This window comes from Halichoerus grypus, chromosome 2 (genome assembly GCF_964656455.1).
Source record: "Halichoerus grypus chromosome 2, mHalGry1.hap1.1, whole genome shotgun sequence".
In the NCBI taxonomy this organism is placed as follows: domain Eukaryota; kingdom Metazoa; phylum Chordata; class Mammalia; order Carnivora; family Phocidae; genus Halichoerus; species Halichoerus grypus.
In genome coordinates this window covers 119,028,752-119,050,102 of record NC_135713.1, presented here as the reverse complement: position 1 = coordinate 119,050,102, position 21,351 = coordinate 119,028,752, and the positions used below count along the sequence as shown (strand labels likewise).

Sequence of the window (21,351 nt, the reverse complement as noted above, 5' to 3'; positions counted from 1 at the left end):
AATCAAATTGTTTTACTTTATTGACATTTTAAAGAACAGATTATTTAAAAAATGAACGTACTGTTTGCATGCTATCTTATAAAAGATAAAAGACAAATAGAGGAAATAGAAAGTCAGCCCTTTCTTGTAGGAAACAAACTATATTAACATTCTTTGATCTTATAGGGGAGCCCATATTGATGTTCGAAACAAGAAGGGAAACACACCACTTTGGTTGGCATCCAATGGTGGTCATTTTGATGTGGTACAATTGCTAGTGCAAGCAGGTGCTGATGTGGATGCAGCAGATAACCGGAAAATCACACCTCTTATGTCAGCATTTCGCAAGGTAATTTGATGTGGAGGGAAAAAGGTAAAATGTAATCATTTTTAACTAATTCTGAGTTAAAACCGTGTGAGAAAAATGAATTGCTTTTGGAGAATAGACTGAATTTCCATACATAAATCACTGCTATCTTTCCACTTTCTTTGTGGCCAAATTTAAGAGCTACATGGTAGTTCACTTGTAAGCAACTTGGTAGTTAAATCACTTGTGTCTTGGAGCACCTGGGTGGCTCAGTGGGTTGAGCCTTCAGCTCGGGTCATGGTCCAGGGTCCTGGGATCGGCCCCGTGTCAGGCTCTCTGCTCAGCGGGGAGCCTGCTTCTCCCTCTCCCACTCCCCCTGCTTGTGTTCCCTCTCTCATTGTCTCTCTGTCAAATAAATAAATGGAATCTTAAAAAAAAAAAAAAGATAATCACTCGTGTCTTGACTAGTTTTGTTATGTTGTACATAAAACACGAGATTTAAGTGTGCAGATGATGTCTTCTCTACCTAAGAAGGAACAAAAAGGAGTGGACTCTTTCATAAAAACTCACTATACCTCCTATATATATATATTGCTTGTCTGCTGTTATTTTTAAAAGCCTTTCCATTATAATTATGATAAACTATAAACTACTTAACATGGCTTACAAAGCCCTGCATGATATGGCTCATGCCAGCCTCCCCAAAGCAGTCATTTATGCTACCCTTCATCTTTGCTCACTGCACTTCAGCTGCTGGTCTAGAATGCACTAAATTTTTTTTAATTTTTTTTTTATTAACATATAATGTATTGTTTGTTTCAGGGGTACAGATCTGTGATTCATCAGTCTTACACAATACACAGCGCTCACCATAGTACTTACCCTAGAATGCACTAAATTTTTATCTGCCGGAGGGCCTTTGCTCACTGGTTTTCTTTCCCTTGCTCTTCAGTGGCTCACTTCTGCTCATCCTTTAGCTCCCATTTTAAATGTCACTTTTTAGAGAGTCCTTCCCTAATACCCATCTGAAAAAGGTCCTCTTGTTCTTTTTTATAGTACCCTATTATTTTCCTTATCCCAATTTGTAGTTATACATTCAAACATGTATTTACTTTTTCAATGCTTATCTCCCCAAGTAGACTGGAAGATCCAGGAAGACCAAGCTTCATGACTATCATTGTTTATACACATTGTTTAGCATGGTGCCTGACACATACTAGGTAGTCACTAAATAGTTACTGAAAGAGAACAGTATAAGTTTTGTATCTTAACAAAAGAACTTAAAATATTTTCTAGACTTAATTCTTTTTTTAATTTTTCCTTTCCTTTTAATTGAGGGATCATGTACATATAGTGAAATGTACAAACCTAAGGTGCATAGGTTAATGAGTTTTGATGAATGCATAATTACCTATGTAACCCACACCCCATAAATATATAAAATACTTCTATAATCCTAGAAAGCTCCATTATGCCCATTCTCAATTCCCTGCCCTAGAGGCAATGACTTTTCTGAATTTTGTCACCATCAGACTAATTCTTGAAGATGTTTTAGAACCTGGTAGGAGGAAAACTATGCAAGTTTGGTTATGTTAAAAAAGATGGTACTTAGAATTAATTACATCATTCGCCTGTGATCATAGCATTTAGAAAGCATTTTACCTAGATTCAAGTCAATGAGACTCAAATAAATATGAGCCTTTACCTTGTTTAGTAAGATGGACCTAAAATAATGCTTTGAAATCTAGAACATCTCTCTGTTTTAGTACCAATTTCCCTTTTTTACACCACCAATTTTTATTAATAGATTTACTCTAGGAAATACTTGTTTTCTACAAAAGTTTTTCTGTTTTCAGTGGGGAAATGCTAGATTAAATTTAGGAGAAATATGTGAGCATGTTGTTTTTATTTTCATAATTTCAGTTTTCAGTTTAGTAAACTATCTGGAAGTATTACCATACCTTTTACTCTTAAGTTGTTAAGCATATGGGCAAATTTTCAAGGAGTTCTTTTGTGCATTTTTTGTTGTACTTCTTTACAGGGTCATGTAAAAGTTGTTCAGTATTTGGTGAAGGAAGTCAATCAGTTCCCTTCTGATATAGAATGCATGAGATACATAGCAACAATTACAGATAAGGTAGGTTTAATATACTGTTGAAGCACACTTTTGTTCTTTGTGGAATTGTATGCCAAAGGGTGCAGTTAGCAACCTTCCTTTTGTCTTCTATGAAACTGATCACCTAATCTATCTCTGCTTTAGTTTCTCCATGGAGAATGGATATAATAATTTTAATAAATTATTTTGAGATTTCCTTCCTGTTATGGGCTATAATCACACTGAGTGTGGCTAAAGGTTATTGCTAGACTATGAGCCTGATTAGAAAGTTTTCTAAGAACACAAACTTTTTAGGAAATAGTACCCTTTTTTGGTGAAAGATTAATATATGACTAGACTCAAAGGATAGCTTATATTTGGCTTAGTGAATTTTCATTTGTTTGGGCTTTAAGTCCTGGACTTCACTGTGCTCATCAGTCCAAGTTTTTTTTGGCCTGTTGATGTAATGTGTTCCTATATTTATATAATTCCATTTTCCACTATAGGAACTCTTGAAAAAATGTCACCAATGTGTTGAGACAATTGTGAAGGCTAAAGACCAGCAGGCTGCAGAAGCAAATAAGAATGCAAGTATTCTTTTGAAGGAACTTGATCTGGAAAAGGTGAGTAAGAAAAATAATTTTTCTTTTTAGAAATTGTTGAAAATTGGGGCACCTGGCTGACCCAGTTGGAAAAGCATGTGACTCTTGATCTCATGGTGGTGAGTTTGAGCCCCACACTGGTTGTAGTAGAGATTACTTACTTATAAATAAATTTAAAAATTTTTAAAAAGAATTTTTGAAAACTTGCTGGAATAAATTTACCATCCTTATGACCAATAACCTTAACAAAATCTCTTTCAAAGGAAATGATTAATAGATTGTCAAATCACCATCAACTTTTTGATTGTGACCTCTTGTTCTTAAAAAATATTTTGAATCATATAAGTAAGAGACTAGTTTTCAAGCAGATCATAGTTTACCAGATGACATTACTACCTAAGTGGGGTTTTTTTTAAGGTTTTCTATTTGTTTATTTGAGAGAGGGAGAGAGAATGAGCAGCAGGGAGGGGGAGAGAGAGAGGGAGAAGCAGACTCCCTGCTGAGCAGGGAGCCCTACATGGGGCTTCATCCCGGGACCCCAAGATCATGACCTAAGTCGAAGGCAGATGCTTAACCAACTGAGCCACCCAGGCGCCCCTACTTAAATGGTTTTAACATTGGCTTGAGAAAAAATTTAGTAAAACATTGGAAATCTTTTGGTAATTATAAGATGTGTGCTAAATTATAAGATGTGTGCAGGCCATAGTGGTTTATTAGATCCTCACTTAAAGAGTGTCCAATATCCTAGGTTGTGTGGTATAATGGAAAAGGTTAAAAAAACAAGATTGCTTTTCTGAGGGTCATTCTGCTTACCTGAAAAATGAGGGTGTTGCTGTTCAATCCACAAGTCGTATTAAAAGAACAAACACTATGATCAAGTAGAATTCTTTTAGGAATGCAAGAGATAGCTTAACATGAAGATATTTTGTTGATAATTAAAAGAAGAAAAAATATATGATTATTTTGAGAAATACTAAAATCTTGAAACCATTTCTTAGTTAAAAAAAAAAAACATGGGGTGCCTGGTGGCTCAGTCAGTTAAGTGTCCGACTCTTGACTTTGGCTTGGGTCATGATCTCAGGGTTGTGAGATCAAGCCCCACATCAGACTTCACACTGGGCATGGAGTCTACTTGAGATTCTCTTTCTCCCTCTCCCTCTGCCCTTCCCTGCCCCCCTCTCTCTAAAAACAAACACAAAAAAAACAAAAAACATATAAGCTAAGAACAGAAGAAAAGGTTGCTTACAAATCAATGAGAAAAATGTAACTTGCCCAAAATAAAAAATGATCACATGAATGGGCAGTTCACAGAAAAAGAAATACAAATATTCAATAAATTTTTTTTACCACATTGGCAAAGCTTAAAATTTAAAGATTAGGTAATAGCTATTGATGGCAAGGGTGGGGAAAGATTAGCACTCTAGTGAATGATTTTTGATATATGGTGTAAATTACTATAACTATTAATGGGTGTGCTTTCACAAATAAATTAAAAAGGTGGATACCCTTACTCCCACCATTCATTCCACTTATAGAAATTTAGCCTAAGGTAAATAATTAGACAAATGCTCAAAAGATGTGAACATATAAGGACATTCATTGCTGATAATAGGGGGAAAAGTGTAAACCTTAAGATTACAGTTAAAATCAGAAGGGAAAAAAAGTTTTATCATTTTTTTTTTTTTTTTTTTTTTTTTTTTTTTAAGATTTTATTTATTTATTTGAGAGAGAGAGAGAATGAGAGACAGCATGAGAAGGAGGGTCAGAGGGAGAAGCAGACTCCCCGCCAAGCAGGGAGCCCGATGCGGGACTCGATCCCGGGACTCCAGGATCATGACCTGAGCCGAAGGCAGTCGCTTAACCAACTGAGCCACCCAGGCGCCCCAAGTTTTATCATTTAAAAATAAAGCAGAGTTCATAGTTAGATGACTATTAAGGTACCTTTCATGTCTATAATTTTGATTTTTGTGTAACTACCCGGGGATATGGTCAGCAATTCCCTAAATAGCTAGCCAATTTGTTCTTACGCCAACAGAGTGATGAAACTCAGTTTTTAGCTGAATATGCAATCTCTTCTCTCAGTCCTTTCTCATTTACATAGGGAATTGGCAAACTTTTTCTATAAGATGCCAAACAGTAAATATTTTAGGCTTTGCAGGCCATATGGTGTCTGTCTTAAGTCCTCAGCTCTGTTGTTATAGCATAAAAGCAGCCATAGGCAATAGCTAAATGAATGAGCGTGACTGTGTTCCAATACAACTTTATTTTTGAACACTGGAATTTGAATTTTATATAATTTTCAAGTGTCATGAAATACTCATTTTATTTTTTTCAACCATTTAAAATGTCAAAGCTAGTCTTAGCTTTCAGGCCATATAAACACAGCTGGTAGACTGGATTTGGCATTCAGGCCATAGTTTGCCAACCTCTGATTTGGATAAATAAAAATTTCAAAGAATAATCAATTTATGCCTCAAAATAGTAAATTATAATTTTGAGGAAAATGTTTTACTTAATTACCATAGAAGGATAAATAACTTGATGTGTTTTCTACTTGTTACAAACTTTCATCATGATGCTAGCAACTTATTACCATGTTCCCCTTTCTGAAAAAAATGACATTTTCTAGTACTAGCCACAGCAAAACCTAAAAGTGATCAGAATTATGTATGTGGCTTTAAAAACTTCTAGAAAGTAGGAAAATAATTTTTATAATAGCCTCTGGTCAATATTTTTACAGTGAAATTTTTTAGTAGTTTATAAAGACCATGATAGCTGCATTTTAGTCAGCTATCAGATAGCTGACTATATAGCAATAAACAGATGCTACATAAATGTATTTTTTAACAGTATTACTAAGATTTAATTAACATATCATACAGTTCACCTGTTTAAAGTCTACAGTTCAGGGGTGACTGGCTGGCTCAGTCAAGTTAAGCCTCTGACTTCGGTTCAGGTCGTGATCTCGGGGTCCTGGGATGGAGCCCTGCGTGGGGCTCCCCGCTCAGCAGGGGGTCTGCTTGTCTCTCTCCTTCTGCCCCTCCCCCTGCTTGTGCTCTCTCTGTCTCTTTCTCAAATAAATACAATCTTAAAATATATATATATTTTCAAACAAACAAAGTATATAATTCAGTGGCTTTTAGTATATTCACAGAGTTGTGCATTTATCACCACAGTCAATTTTAGAATATTTTCACAATTCTAAAAAGAAACCCTACACCCTTTAAGTGTCACCCCCTTCAATCTCTCCATCCTCGGTAACCACTAAACTATTTTTTGTCTTTATGGATTTGCCTATTCTGGGCCTTTCATATAAATGGAATCATACAATATTTGTTCCTCTGTGACTAGCTTCTTTCACTTCATAATGTTTTCAAGGTTCAACCATGTTATCACATGTATCAATACTTAATTTCTTTTTATTGCTAAATAATATCCCATTATACACATACACTTTATTTATCCATTCATTAGTTGATGGACATTCAGGTTATTTCTGCTTCATAGGTATATAAGTTTTTCTTTACTTTTTTTTTAATATGGAATGCCTTATGAATTTGCATGTTATCCTTGTGTGGGAGCCATGCTAATCTTCTCTTTATTGTTAGAGGTTTTTTAGTATATGTGCTGCCGAAGCGAGCACATGGTACAAATTTTTGTATGAATGCGTTTTCATTACTCTGGGTATATATATATATATATGAAGGGAATTGCTAGATCAAATGGTAATTCTGTGTTTAACCATTTGAGGAACTGTCAGATTGTTTTGCAAAGCAGCTGCGCCATTTTACGTTCCTACCAGCAGTGTTTGAACTTTTAGTTTTTCCACATCCTCACCAATATTTGCTATTATCTTGTCTTTTGATTATAGCTATCTAGTAGGTATGGAGTGGTTATCTTGTTGTGATTTTGATTTGCTTTTCCTTGATGTCTAGTAGTTATTGAGCACCTGTCTTCATATGTTTTGGCTATTCATATATGGTCTTTGAGGAAATGCCTCAAGGTCCTTTGTGTATTTTTTAATTATTTTTTTAGTTATTTGCCTTTTTATTATTGAGTCATGGGACTTTATATATTCTGGTTTTTTTTTTAAGATTTTTATTTATTCATTTGAGACACAGAGATACAGAGAGAGAGAAAGAGAGAGAGCATGAGCAGGGAGAGAGGCAGAGGGAGAGGGAGAAGCAGGCTCCCTGCTGAGCCAGGAGCCTGATGTGGGGCTTGATCCCAGGACCCTGGGATCATGACCTGAGCCGAAGGCAGATGCCTAACCGACTGAGCCACCCCAGAAGTTAGTTTATTTACTAGTTAATGCATATGTAGCAAAAATCAGAAAAGGGATAAGCAAAAAGAAGATGAATGAAACGGTCATGTTTTAGCACATTTATATATTCTTGATACAAATCCCTTACCAGATGTATGATTTGCAAAAACTCTTTTCCCATTTTATGCATTGTCTTTTTACTTTGTTGATGGTTCTGTTGAAGTACAAAACTTAATTTTGATGTCCAGTTTATCTTTTTTTTTTTTTTTTTTTTTGGTGCTTTTATAAATGTGTTTTGAGACTGACACATGGGAAGCCTGATCTATCATAAACAAAAGTATTCATTCTTTATTTTAAATGACTGCATTATTGGTGAAATGATATGCCTACTTAATTTGCAGTCAAGAGAGGAGAGCAGAAAGCAGGCCCTTGCAGCTAAAAGAGAGAAAAGAAAAGAAAAGAGAAAGAAGAAAAAAGAGGAGCAGAAAAGAAAGCAGGAAGAAGATGAGGAAAACAAATCTAAGGAGAATTCAGAACTACCAGAGGATGAAGATGAAGAGGAGAATGATGAAGATGGTAAGAAATGACCCTTCCAATTAGTGATAAAATTCTGTGTTTATTTAACTTCATTTTGGGTACCTTTTACTCTAATTCTAGTTAGATATTCAGTACTTTAATCTGAAATTGACAATTGGCTTTTATAGTAAATATTTCTCAATGCTTTACATTGTAAAGTGATACAGAGAAACAGAAAGGGAGTTCAGTTGTAATTTAAGTCACCCTGTAAAACATCATGTATGTCCTAAATGTGATACAGTAAAGAGATTTGCCACCTTCTCTTCAGGTTCTGTCCTACCCTTTCCTCCTCCATTTGGAAACTGGGGAGAGGTCCAGTTCCTCAATAAATTTTGAGCTAAGGTTCAGGCTCAAAGCTATACAGGGCTGGGGTTTATTATTCTCAGAGTTGTTTTTTGTACATTCTAGCAGTGCTTGTCGTAGACAAGTAATTGTTCTCTATTTGAATTCTAATTCTAAAATATTATCTGAAGATTTCCCTGAATTTATTGTTTTTTTGGGCGCCTGGGTGGCTCAGTTGGTTGAGCGACTGCCTTCGGCTCAGGTCATGATCCTGGAGTCCCTGGATCGAGTCCCGCATCAGGCTCCCTGCTCGGCGGGGAGTCTGCTTCTCCCTCTGACCCTCCCCCCTCTCATGTGCTCTCTCTCATTCTGTCTCTCTCAAATAAATAAATAAAATCTTTAAAAAAAATAAAAAAAAAAATAAATAAATAAATAAATAAATTTTATTTAAATTCCAGTTCATTAACATAGTGTAATATTAGTTTCAGGTGTATAATATAGTGACTCAGCACTTCCATACAACACCCAGTGCTCATCACAAGTGCACTCCTTAATCCCCATCACCCATTTCACCCATCCCCCTGCCCACCTCCCCTCTGGTAACCATCAGTATATTCTCTATAGTTAAGAGTGTTTCTTGGTTTGTCTCTCTCTTTTTTCCCCTTTGCTCATTTGTTTTGTTTCTTCAATTCCACATATGAGTGAAATCATATGGTATTTGTGTTTCTCTGACTGACTTATTTTGCTTAGCATAATACTCTCTAGCTACTAATTCAGAGGGGAACACGCACCCCAAAGTTTATATCAGCATTATCAACAATAGCCAAACTATGAAAATTTCCCTGAATTTAAACTATATTGTGATTTTTGCTTAGTTTATGAGACTAGCACCTCAGATCTTACGAATGTTAAGGTGTGAATGTTTTTATACCAACTTAGACATCAAAATAGCATCTAGAACATTTGTTCTAACAATGAAGATTTCTTTATTTACTAGTGAATACTGGTGAAAGGAAAAGATGACTTAAAGGACTGAATTATTGGGCACCTGGGTGGCTCAGATGGTTAAGTGTCTGCCTTTGGCTCAGGTCATGATCCCAGGGTCCTGGGATCGAGTCCCACATCGGGCTCCCTGCTCAGCGGGGAGCCTGCTTCTCCCTCTCTCTCTCTCTCTCTCTCTCTGTCTCTTATGAATAAATAAATAAAATCTTTAAAAAAATAAATAAATAAAGGACTGAATTATTATGTATATCTTGTCATAGTTTGTTTTGAGATCTGTGGCTGTCAATGTGACTTTTATCCTTTTGATAATTTCAGTGGAGCAAGAAGTTCCCATAGAACCTCCTAGTGCAACAACCACCACCACAATTGGAATCTCTGCAACATCTGCAACATTTACAAATGTGTTTGGAAAAAAAAGGGCCAACGTGGTGACAACCCCTAGCACCAATCGGAAAAATAAGAAGAACAAAACAAAGGAGACCCCTCCCACTGCACATTTAATATTACCAGAACAACATATATCCTTAGCACAGCAAAAAGCTGATAAAAATAAAATAAACGGAGAACCCAGAGGTGGTGGTACTGGTGGGAATAGTGACTCAGATAACTTGGACAGCACAGACTGCAACAGTGAGAGTAGCAGTGGTGGTAAAAGCCAAGAGTTAAATTTCACTATGGATGTGAATTCCTCTAGTGATAGGAGATACCCCTCACTGCTACTCCATTCCCAAGAAGAAAAGACAAGTACTGCTACTTCCAAAACTCAAACACGGTAAATTTTTCTGATTTGTTATCTATACATCCACCTTTCCTTTTTCATGACCGGCACAAGAATTTGAGTATGTTTTTTAGCACAAATTGTATTAAACAATTTCGGTCTACCACATTATCTGTCTTCAGTTATTCAAAACTGAAATTCACTAATGTCCTAATCGTGTGCAAGTTTTGAAGTGAGATTATTAGAAATTTTTATGATTTGATTTTGAAGTTGAAAATACTAGCATACGTTGATTTTATTTTCACTATGTCATTTTTATTGATTATAGTCCAACTTCTGGCTTCTGAGTAGATACTGAAGTAGATGATGAACCCTTTGCCCTGTTTTTCTGCATTTCTGAACTGATATTCCAAATTTTAAATCAAATATTTCAGCATAACTTTGTCTATAAATGGTCTCTTGAGTTTCTATATGAAAATTTGTTTTATTGGACTTGATAATTCTTTCTTCTCAGACTTGAAGGTGAAACGAATTCTAATTCCTTATCAACAAGCTATAAGTCAGTGCCGTTGCCATTAAGTTCTCCAAACATAAAGCTGAATCTAACTAGCCCCAAAAGGGGACAGAAAAGAGAAGAAGGGTGGAAAGAAGTTGTACGAAGGTAAGTAGAATTAGTCTTATCTTTTTAACTGTCAGTTACCCAGTTAATTAACAAATAATTTGAATGGGGTTATTATTTGTGCCATACTCAGTCCAGAGTCAGCTAAAGTAAAATGAGAAGCAGTATGTAAATTTTGCGGCACATTTTATATGACACAACAAATGTTGGCTTTACAATAACAGAACGTATTTACAGACATTTCCAGACAAACCATACAAAATGGTCACAAGCTTCTTCTAAAGTGAAGATTCTATACTGACTATTCTACAGCAAAGTCACAGTGTTATTAGTGAGGGCTATGATGTTTGTTTAATGGTCCCATTTTGGTAAAAACAATCAAGTTTGTCCATATACAGTGTTTAAATCAAGTTAGGCTTTGCTGGAGAGCATATGCTAAAGAATTGGTTAGCCGATATTAACTAATGTAATTGCTACAAGGGGGAAAGGAGCCCATAAAATTAAAATAAAACTGCCTTCACCCTCAAAAAAGAAAGAGGAAAGAAAAGTACCTTTAATCACAGTGTTTTATACTTAAGCCATGAAGGGGGAAATGAATGAAAGACAGGCCACTGCTTTCAAATGTTTTGTACAGTCCAGATGATACTTTTAGCCTCTGTTCATGCTTTACAACAGGGAAGCAGGACAAGACAGATTTGCTAATGTGCCTTATATCACCAAAGGACTGAGATGTCTGGGCTTTTATTCGGTATTTGTGTCTGTTAAAGATTGTGTCCATTAAATGCAAACAAAACAAAGTCTTGGCAGAATAGGAGAAGTGATGTACACTTGATGATCAGATCGATTTAAGTGTTGTTACTCATGGCATATAGCCTAGTCCATGCTTTAGCTTTCAAAATATCTGAATATGTCCTTCCCAGCATTAAGGTGTGATAAATTTTGATCATGAAAAATACCTTAAGTGCTGCCATCGATATTCTTCTGGACAGAATAATTCAGGTTTTTGAGGGTCCCCTCCCTGAAAGGGGGAATCCTGGGGCCCAGCACTGAGAACTTGAAAATAATGGGTGTTGCTCTCATCTGGTTCTGCTTTAATGCTTAAGAACTGCTTCTGCCAGCAAACACTGGGTTTCTTTGATAGTCCTTAGGGACAGCCAGGCCATCTTATCAGGTCCCAAGATCAGCCTCTGGTCTTCTCTCCAGCTCTGCTCAGCTCACATATAAGTGGAAGTCCTGGGTTCCACTTGTGACTTCCTTTTTATGTAGTTCAAATCTGAGGCTATGTTTTTTTTATTGCTAAGTATAAATTATTGATACTGATAAGCTAGCCTCTGTTATTCAGTATGAAGTTTAACAGTACATTATGCATTATTTAAATTTAGGAAGAGTCTGTACATATGGTCGTTGCAATTTAGTTGACGTGTGATGTTTGGGGCAGATTTAAATGCTTAGATCACGAGCTATTTAAAACATAATTTTGTTTTAAATGAGAAAGGAATTTTTACTTTCACTAAATTAAATTCAATATGAGAAGAGGTCAGTTTCTAAAACAAAACCTTGTAATACTTTCCCCTTTAAGGTTTGAGAAAAATTATTCTACAGGTGTCCGCGAACATACTCACCGAGACATCTTTTTAAATAAAGACATTTGCTTTCATAAGCTCATGGGTAGTCTTCATTTTCTAGGTCAAAGAAATTGTCTGTTCCAGCTTCCGTGGTTTCCAGGATAATGGGAAGAGGAGGATGCAACATCACTGCAATACAGGATGTCACGGGCGCCCATATTGATGTGGATAAACAAAAAGATAAGAATGGCGAGAGAATGATCACAATAAGGTATTTGTGGAAAAGTGTATATTACTCGTTCTGTGTGCAAATTAAATGTCTTTAGAAGTAAACTTTTTTTGGGTTATGGTACAATCAGGAATTTTATTTTATGGTTAAGATTACCTGTTTTTTATGTCTTTGATCTTGTTTTTGTGTTTTGTTTGTTTTCTCCCCAGGGGTGGTACAGAATCAACAAGATACGCAGTTCAACTTATCAATGCACTCATTCAAGATCCTGCTAAGGAACTGGAAGACTTGATTCCTAAAAATCATATCAGAACACCTGCCAGCACCAAATCCATCCATGCAAACTTCTCCTCTGGAGTAGGCACCACAGCATCTTCCAGTAAAAATGCATTTCCTTTGGGTGCTCCGACTCTTGTAACTTCACAGGCAACAACATTATCTACGTTCCAGCCAACTAATAAACTTAACAAGAACGTTCCAGCAAATGTACGTTCTTCTTTCCCAGTTTCTCTACCCTTGGCTTACCCCCACCCTCATTTTGCCCTGCTGGCTGCTCAAACTATGCAACAGATTCGGCATCCTCGCTTACCCATGGCCCAGTTTGGAGGAACCTTTTCACCCTCTCCTAACACTTGGGGACCATTCCCAGTGAGACCTGTGAATCCTGGCAACACAAATAGCTCTCCAAAGCATAATAACGCAGGCCGTCTACCTAACCAGAACGGGACTGTCTTAGCCTCAGAGTCTGCTGGACTAGCTACTGCCAGTTGTCCTATCACTGTCTCTTCTGTAGTGGCTGCCAGTCAGCAGCTGTGTGTGACTAATACCCGGACTCCTTCGTCAGTCAGAAAGCAGTTGTTTGCCTGTGTGCCTAAGACGAGTCCTCCAGCAACAGTGATTTCTTCTGTGACCAGCACTTGTAGTCCCCTGCCTTCTGTTTCCTCTGCACCTATCCCCAGCGGGCAAGTGCCCACCACATTTCTGCCCGCGAGTACTCCTCAAGCCCAGCTTTCTTCTCAAAAGATGGAGTCTTTCTCTGCCATGCCACCCCCCAAAGAGAAAGTGTCCGCACAGGAGCAGGCCCTGGCCAACCTGTGCACCCCTTCTTCAACTGCAAATAGTTGCAGTAGCTCTGCCAGCAACACCCCAGGAGCTCCAGAAACTCACCCATCCAGTAGTCCCGCTCCTCCCTCCGGTAGCACCCAGGAGGAGGTGCAGCCATCCGGTGTATCTGATTTAAGTCCTATGTCAATGCCTTTTGCATCTAACTCCGAACCTGCTCCATTGACTCTGGCATCACCCAGATTGGTTGCTGCTGATAATCAGGACACCAGTAATTTACCTCAATTAGCTGTACCAGCACCTCGAGTTTCTCATCGAATGCAGCCCAGAGGTTCTTTTTACTCAGTGGTACCCAATGCAACTATACACCAGGATCCCCAGTCTATTTTTGTTACAAATCCAGTTCCTTTAACACCACCTCAAGGCCCACCAGCTGCAGTGCAGCTTTCTTCAGCCGTGAACATTATGAATGGTTCTCAGATGCACATTAACCCAGCAAATAAATCTTTGCCACCTACATTCGGCCCAGCCACACTTTTCAATCACTTCAGTAGTCTTTTTGAGAGCAGTCAGGTGCCAGCTAACCAGGGTTGGGGAGATGGTCCACTGTCCTCACGAGTTGCTGCAGATGCCTCTTTCACTGTTCAGTCAGCGTTCCTGGGTAACTCTGTACTTGGACACTTGGAAAACGTGCACCCTGACAACTCCAAGGCCCCTGGCTTCAGACCACCTTCCCAGCGAGTTTCTACTAGTCCAGTTGGTAAGTTATCATAACTATTACTGCAGCTCAATATGGGGCTCTACCAGCATAACTGAATCCTCCAAGATAATAAAGCAGTTCTTCTGTACGTAATAGTGCATGATCTTAAAGAAATGAGAGTGTGTCATAAATACCAAAGATCTGTTAATGACTGCTGTTGGGAGTGGGCAGAAATCTACCTGTAGGTGAATCACTCACATACAGTGAGCTGCTTTATATTGTCTTTATGATGTCTCCGTCCCTCATGGCAAGGAGGTTATACCTTGCGTCAGTCCATTTTCTAAGAACTGGTATGATGATATTACTAAGAAGGGACTCAGAGGATGTTTCAAGGATTCCACATTTATAGACATTTTTAAAATTATAGTGAGTGTTTGCATTTCTCAGATTTAAAAAGTTTGTGTTACAAAGGTGTTTAGGTATCAGTCCCTAATCTACATTATTCTCTGTTCTCAGTCTTGGGTCCTCAGACTGAATATTAAGTGATGTTTAATAGTATTCTTTACTATTGACATTAGATGGAGCTGACTGGAGAGATCTAGTCATTTGTGGGCTCTTACTGTGAAGTGACCAATTTAGATTCAGCACTTTGGTTTCTCGAAATTACAAATTAGCTGCTGAGGCATTATAAGGAAGATATAGGTAGATAGGAGTCTAGTGTTGGCTTGAAGATATTTATTTATTTATATATACATTTTTTAAGATTTTATTTATTTATTTGAGAGAGAGAATGAGATAGAGCATGAGAGGGGAGAAGGTCAGAGGGAGAAGCAGACTCCCTGCTCAGCAGGGAGCCCGATGCGGGACTCGATCCTGGGACTCCAGGATCATGACCTGAGCCGAAGGCAGTCGCTTAACCAACTGAGCCACCCAGGCGCCCCGGCTTGAAGATATTTAGAAAACCAGTCTGTGTTCTAGACTCTAGGAGCCAAATTTCAGTCTATTCTGCACTATTCTGAAAAAAATAGAAATCGCAGCTGACGTGGAATGGGGGTAAGAAGCTCTGGGGCCAATTAGCATTTTTCTTTCAGTTGGAAAACTGTCTTTTGTAGCCCGTCCTTCCTTTTTGCTAATTATAAACTGATTTGTGGTGTTGAAAATTTGGGAGTTTTTGGATATGGTGTAGCCTTAGCTTTCTTTTCAGATATGTTGAGACTTACTTGTCTTTTCAGGAAAACATAGCTGTTATATCATCTTTCAAGTAGTTGTATAAGCCTACATAAGATCATCTATGGTCCAAAATATTCTCTAGGATATTTTTCTTCCATTTTTCTATTTTTTTTTTTTTCTATAAATCAGTATGTATTTTAACTTTTCATTTTGGGGAAACTATAATAGAGGTTTTCAAAGGCCACAGGATGAAAGAAGAATTCATTGCCAGTGCTCAGGCAATCCGTGTAGAAAGCATTAATCTTTGACTTGACTGGCACTAACATGTGAATTCCCCATGCCTTAGCCAGTTTGGCTTCAGATCTCTCATATTCCAGTGTTGGAGCTCTTTGCACTCCACATAGTGCATCCCAGGAGATGTATGGATTGTGAATTTCTAGAAAAAAAGAAAAGAAATCATCCATCTGGTTTGGTAGAAAACAAGGTTGGGGACCTTAAGTACTCAGATCTATAGCATCAAAATTATTTACTGCTAATAAAAAATAATCATTTTTTTAAAAAGCAAGCATTAATCCTGGACCTTCCCTCTGGGGTCCAGGATTGATAAGCTTGGCCTTTTATCTTAACTGCCTTTATGGTTTCTTCTGTTGATCCTCTTCTTTCATGGATATAGTTTAATTCTCCTGGTTCACAGGTAAGAAATAGTAATACTGAAGACAATAGAGAAGGATGTGGAGAAATTGGAAACCTCAAATGCTGCCGGTGGAAATTCAAAGTGATATAGCAACTTGAGAAAAACAGTTTTTGACAGTTCTTCAAAAAGTTACACGTAATTACCATATGATCCAGTAATTCCCCTCTTAGGTGGAAGAGAAACATGTCTACACAAAAAACTGGTACACAAATGTTCATGGCAGCATAATAACCCAAAAGTGGAAACAACCCACTGTCCCTCAGCTGATAAATGCAAAAACAAAATGTGGTGTATTGACATAATGGGATTACTACTCAACAGTAAAAAGGAAAGAAGTCCTGATGCATACTACAGCATGGCCAAACCTTGAAAACATTATGCCAAGTGAAAGAACCAGTCGCAAAAAGATCACATACTATATAATTCCATTTATATGAAATTTCCAGAATAGACCAATCTATAGAGACAGAAAGTATATTATTGGCTGTTCGGAGGATGGGGAGTTACAGGTAATCGGTACAGAGTTTCTTTTAGGGCAGATAAAAATGTTCTAAAATTGATTGTGAATATGCTAAAAGCCTTTGAATTATATACTTTAAATGGGTGAAGATCTGCTTGAGAGAAGTTTTGACAGTTTTTTTATGTTGATACTAACTGTTTTTTCCGGAAATGAGCACCTGTAATCCTTTTCCAGCCACTTGTTCCCTTTCTCTAATACATTCTCCAAAGAAAGCAGTGGCATTTGAGAAGACTGCTAAATTCAGATTTACACAAACTAGATAGAAACTTTCATATGCAACTGCTGATTTTTTTTTTAATCAGGTGGAATACTGAAATTATCTTTAATAGTATGCTTTCCCTCATTAGGAAGGAAACATTGGTAGATCGTGTTATTCATCTTCCATAGGAAATAACTATATTTATGTTGATGAACAGCTGTACTTTGAGATTTTCCACAAAAGGGAAAGCAGAAATTATTGATGGGTACCACTTAATCACAACATACTTGCATTTCATGTCCCCTCCAATGAAAAAAGCTTTGAGATTTATCCAGAACATTATTCCAGGTGACTGCCATTCTTAAACATTGGGCTCACTCTTTTTTTTTTTTTTTTTTTTAATTTTATCATGTTATGTTAATCACCATACATTACATCATTAGTTTTTGATGTAGTGTTCCATGATTCATTGTTTGCATATAACACCCAGTGCTTCCTCTTTAATACCCATCACCGGGCTAACCCATCCCCCCACCCCCTTCCCCTCTAGAACTCTCAGTTTGTTTCTCAGAGTCCGTAGTCTCTCATGGTTCGTCTCCCCCTCCGATTTCCCCCCCTTCATTTTTCCCTTCCTACTATCTTCTTTTTTTTTTTTTTAACATATAATGTATTATTTGTTTCAGAGGTACAGGTCTGTGGCTCACTCTTCTATCTAGTGCTGTTTTGTGATGATTCTTCTGGATTGCAAGAATAAAATGGGTTAAGGCCATAAAACAGTGCCACATAAGATTATTTTTGCTGTGATCTACAAAAATAAACTGCATGCTTTTTTCTTTTTAAAAAAGGAATTAAGTAAACTTTGGACTTTCAGTTTTAAAGCCTTAGCTAATTGGATGTCTTGGACCTGTTTTCTTTCAGGCTTACCATCCATTGACCCATCAGGCAGCTCCCCATCTTCCTCTTCTGCTCCTCTGACAAGTTTTTCCGGCATACCAGGAACACGGGTTTTCCTGCAAGGGCCAGCTCCTGTTGGGACTCCGAGTTTCAACAGACAACATTTTTCCCCCCATCCTTGGACAAGCGCCTCAAACTCATGTAGGAATCCTGGAGGAACTCTTCCCAAAGAGTCTTGAATAAGCTATTAAACCATTTGTTTCAGGGAACACTGCATATAACTCTAGTAAACTAAAGTTTAGTAAACTAAAGTAAATGGTATGATGGTATGCAGATACTTAAAGTTTGTATTGCAGTTCTGTCAAAAATTGTCAGTCATTTGTAGGATAGAAAATTTGAGAAGGGTCAAGCTGTCCTTCTAAGCCAGAAATGTTTACTCTGGGAGTTGGGTCAAGAAAAGAGGTACTACACGTAGTTTTATAAAAGGACCCTTTGAGGGTAGTATTGCAAAATAATTTCTTAAGTCTGAAAAGTAGATTTATATATCTAGTCAATTTGGTATGATTCTTAGTTTATTTTTACAATTTAGGAAACCATATTATTGCCATTTATAAGTGAACATATGCCTTTGTTCTTTGTTTTTTCAATATTTAGAACAGATGAAGTTCTCACAGTACTTGAACAGGATTTGATTTTTTTAAATGAGCGTCGTGAGGCAATCAATGAGTTATTGGCCCTTCTGACAAGAAAAACTACCAACATTACCTGAGAATCCCGTTAAGAAACAAAGCCATGAATTGAATCCAAGATACTTGCTAACATTTAACCTTTCTTATGGAAAAAAAGGGCTGTAGAAAGAGGAAAAAAGAGAACAGCTAAATATAGAGGGCCACCAGCTCTTTTCCAAACAATATGCTAGTTATTGTACAAATATTGCCTCATTTAAGTTAATTTAAAATTTGACAGGTTATATTTTGAGAAGATTATTTAGAAGTAGAATAAAAATTAATATGGCCTTCATCCTTTCTAGCTTTGTTCAGCAATCTGGAGAACAATTTTTAGACTATTTGCTTATGCTTCGTATGTGCAGAAGTAGAGTAGGATAATATTCATAGAACTTCCGTGTTTTCACTTGAATGATCTTATAAAATGAAATTTTTCTTTACAGAACCTGTGTTGTGGAATTGATCTTTCCAACAAGGTTTCTCATATTCTTATAATTAGTTTTTAATGTAATAAAACAATAGAGAAATATTTTGCCACCAGGTGACTCTCCTATTCCATCTGTTTCTTCGGGATCATCTTCACCTCTTTCAGCCACCTCTGCACCACCAACTTTGGGCCAACCAAAAGGAGGCAGCGCCGGTCAGGATCGGAAGATACCTCCCCCCATTGGAACAGAGAGGCTAGCCCGGATTCGGCAAGGAGGGTCTGTCGCCCAAGCCCCTGTGGGGACCAGTTTTGTCGCTCCCGTTGGACACAGTGGAATCTGGTCGTTTGGAGTCAACGCCATGTCAGGTATAGTTACCTTGTCCTCTTTCTGGAGGGATATCTCCAGTAAGTTGTGGGATTTTGCCATTAAAACTGAGCTCCTTAAAACAAAATGGCTTAGTTCCTACACTTAACAATCAGTAGGAATGTTTATACCTTTGAAGAATTCAATCCAGTCTCAGAGTTTGGAATGTTAGTTTGGTTTATACATAATAATATATGTAATATATATAATAAAAATAAATATAGATGAGAAGTAGAAGATTCAAAGTGTACTTCCTTTCCCTTTTAAGCTTTCCAGTGCAGAATGGGATAATCATTTATGTTCTTTCAGAGAGCACTTGGTCTTTTGAAGGAGTAGGTAGAGTATTTGGGGTATTCAAAGGACTTCACTCAGTTTTCCAGGAACTGTTTTTTTCGATTTGCAAAGATGGTCATGAACATGCACTGAGCTCTTCAGAGGAATGAGTGTGATAAAATTTAGTATGGAAAAAGTTCAAGTAGTAATATTTTGTCATTTTACTCAAATAAATATCAAACCCTGTCCTCAATTCTTCTTTCCAGAAGGCTTATCAGGTTGGTCACAGTCTGTGATAGGGAACCATCCAATGCATCAACAATTGTCAGACCCAAGCACATTCTCCCAGCATCAACCAATGGAGAGAGATGATTCTGGAATGGTAGCCCCCTCTAACATTTTTCATCAACCTATGGCAAGCAGTTTTCTGGATTTTTCTAAAGTGAGTCAACAAACATCATTGTAACTTGTTTAACACTTTGCCAGCTAATGTTAAGGAATAGTTTGTATTGAAATAATTCTCCCTTTTGGTGTAACAAGTTTGTTTCCATGACTTGGCCAGATCTTTTAGTAGAGTTTCCCTTCTCTTAGCACAAGCTGATTGATGAAACTAAAATATGGAAAAGTTGAGGGTATTCTATGTGTTCATCAAAGCTGGGAAATTTCCTGATGATTTGATACTGGATTTAGTTGGGGGTATTTTCTTCTTGTTGAAAAGTGTTGCTAATGCAGGTAAACCACTTTTGGTTTTTCAACACTGTATGATGCTGTATTTTAAAGGATCCTCAGGAGTTCTGTGGATGAAGGGAAATTAGAGAGATCTAAGCTGGTATTATGGAATCATCATTTCACTTCAGGATTAAACTTTTCTTTCGCTTTCTTTCATAGGGTCTGCCAATTTCCATGTATGGAGGCACCATAATACCCTCTCATCCTCAGCTTGCTGATGTTCCAGGTGGACCTCTGTTTAATGGACTTCACAACCCAGATCCTGCTTGGAACCCTATGATAAAAGTTATTCAAAATTCTACTGAATGCACTGATGCCCAGCAGGTAAAATAGACTTAGTGCTCTCTTATTTTGTCATGTCATTCTTTTAATTCTTTGGGTAATGCAAATTCTGAATATCAAGTCATGACATCTGACCACCTTCATCTGAATTAAGTTTTTCAATATCAATACGATGCTACTAAACATTTTATCTCATGTATATGTATTCTTCCTAGGCAGAAACAGTGAATTGCCATTGCATTTATATATTCATTTTGTAAATGTCTGAAGATTCCTAATTAGAAATTCCAATTTTTCCTCCCCCTTTTCAGATTTGGCCTGGCACGTGGGCTCCTCATATTGGAAACATGCATCTCAAATATGTCAACTAAGTTAGAAGGTCTTATTCTTTAGCCTTGTTTGAGAAACCTATGACCTTGGAAGAACCCTGGGGATTTTTTTTTTTTTTAATGTGCCTAACTAAGAAATTTTCTCTGAGGCGTTAGCAATGGAAATTTGATTGCCCATTGTATAAGAACAAAGTGATTTCCTCTCCACCTGATTATGTTCTCTGGTTAGTTTAGCCATTTTGAACTTAGTGCTTTTGGCTAAACATACTGAATGCTACTTGTATGCAGAAGAGAATTAGATGATTACATGTTTCAACCTTTTAGGGTGGAAAATACATGTACAATTGTTTACATACTTAAAAGGAAAAAGTTGAGTAAATTTCTTGTCATATAGTGGCTCTACTTAATGTAGCCTGTATTAATGTGAAATATTTACCAGAATATTCAATAAAAAGATGAACAGTGTTTAGAAGTGGGGTGTGATCCTTTCAGTGGTCATGCAGGTATTACCCAGTCCACAATCCTATGGAACCAAGTTGTTAATACTGTTATTTCTAACAGGCGTCTCACATTTTACACTTTGGAGATCATTTTTAGACTGCCTTGAGAAAGCATTTTGAAGACTAGTTATCTACCTATTCTGTGTTAAACATTCCTTATTTTCTTGTTCTCTTCCATATCATTTTATAAGTAGGAAAGTTTCAAGCCCCTGCAATGTGTCTTACGTGACTTTAGCAGATAGGCC

The 21,351-nt window shown here is 37.2% G+C and overlaps 1 protein-coding gene and 1 pseudogene across 1 annotated transcript in view; one reads left to right on the top strand and one right to left on the bottom strand.

Moving 5' to 3' along the window:
* The window catches only part of ANKHD1 (ankyrin repeat and KH domain containing 1), a 22,107-nt gene extending 1,036 nt beyond the window's left edge, over positions 1-21,071 (top strand). Inside the window, exons 2-14 of the mRNA XM_078066339.1 lie at positions 166-328; positions 2,328-2,423; positions 2,888-3,004; positions 7,649-7,823; positions 9,423-9,879; positions 10,340-10,486; positions 12,131-12,280; positions 12,448-14,060; positions 17,502-17,678; positions 18,795-18,995; positions 19,533-19,708; positions 20,155-20,319; positions 20,589-21,071. Of these exons, the coding sequence (XP_077922465.1) occupies positions 166-328; positions 2,328-2,423; positions 2,888-3,004; positions 7,649-7,823; positions 9,423-9,879; positions 10,340-10,486; positions 12,131-12,280; positions 12,448-14,060; positions 17,502-17,678; positions 18,795-18,995; positions 19,533-19,708; positions 20,155-20,319; positions 20,589-20,648 (3,697 nt within the window). The 3' untranslated portion in view covers positions 20,649-21,071. The remainder of the gene's footprint in view (positions 1-165; positions 329-2,327; positions 2,424-2,887; positions 3,005-7,648; positions 7,824-9,422; positions 9,880-10,339; positions 10,487-12,130; positions 12,281-12,447; positions 14,061-17,501; positions 17,679-18,794; positions 18,996-19,532; positions 19,709-20,154; positions 20,320-20,588) is intronic.
* Positions 6,517-6,626, bottom strand: LOC118555826 (U6 spliceosomal RNA; annotated as a pseudogene).
* Positions 21,072-21,351: the final 280 nt, after the last annotated feature.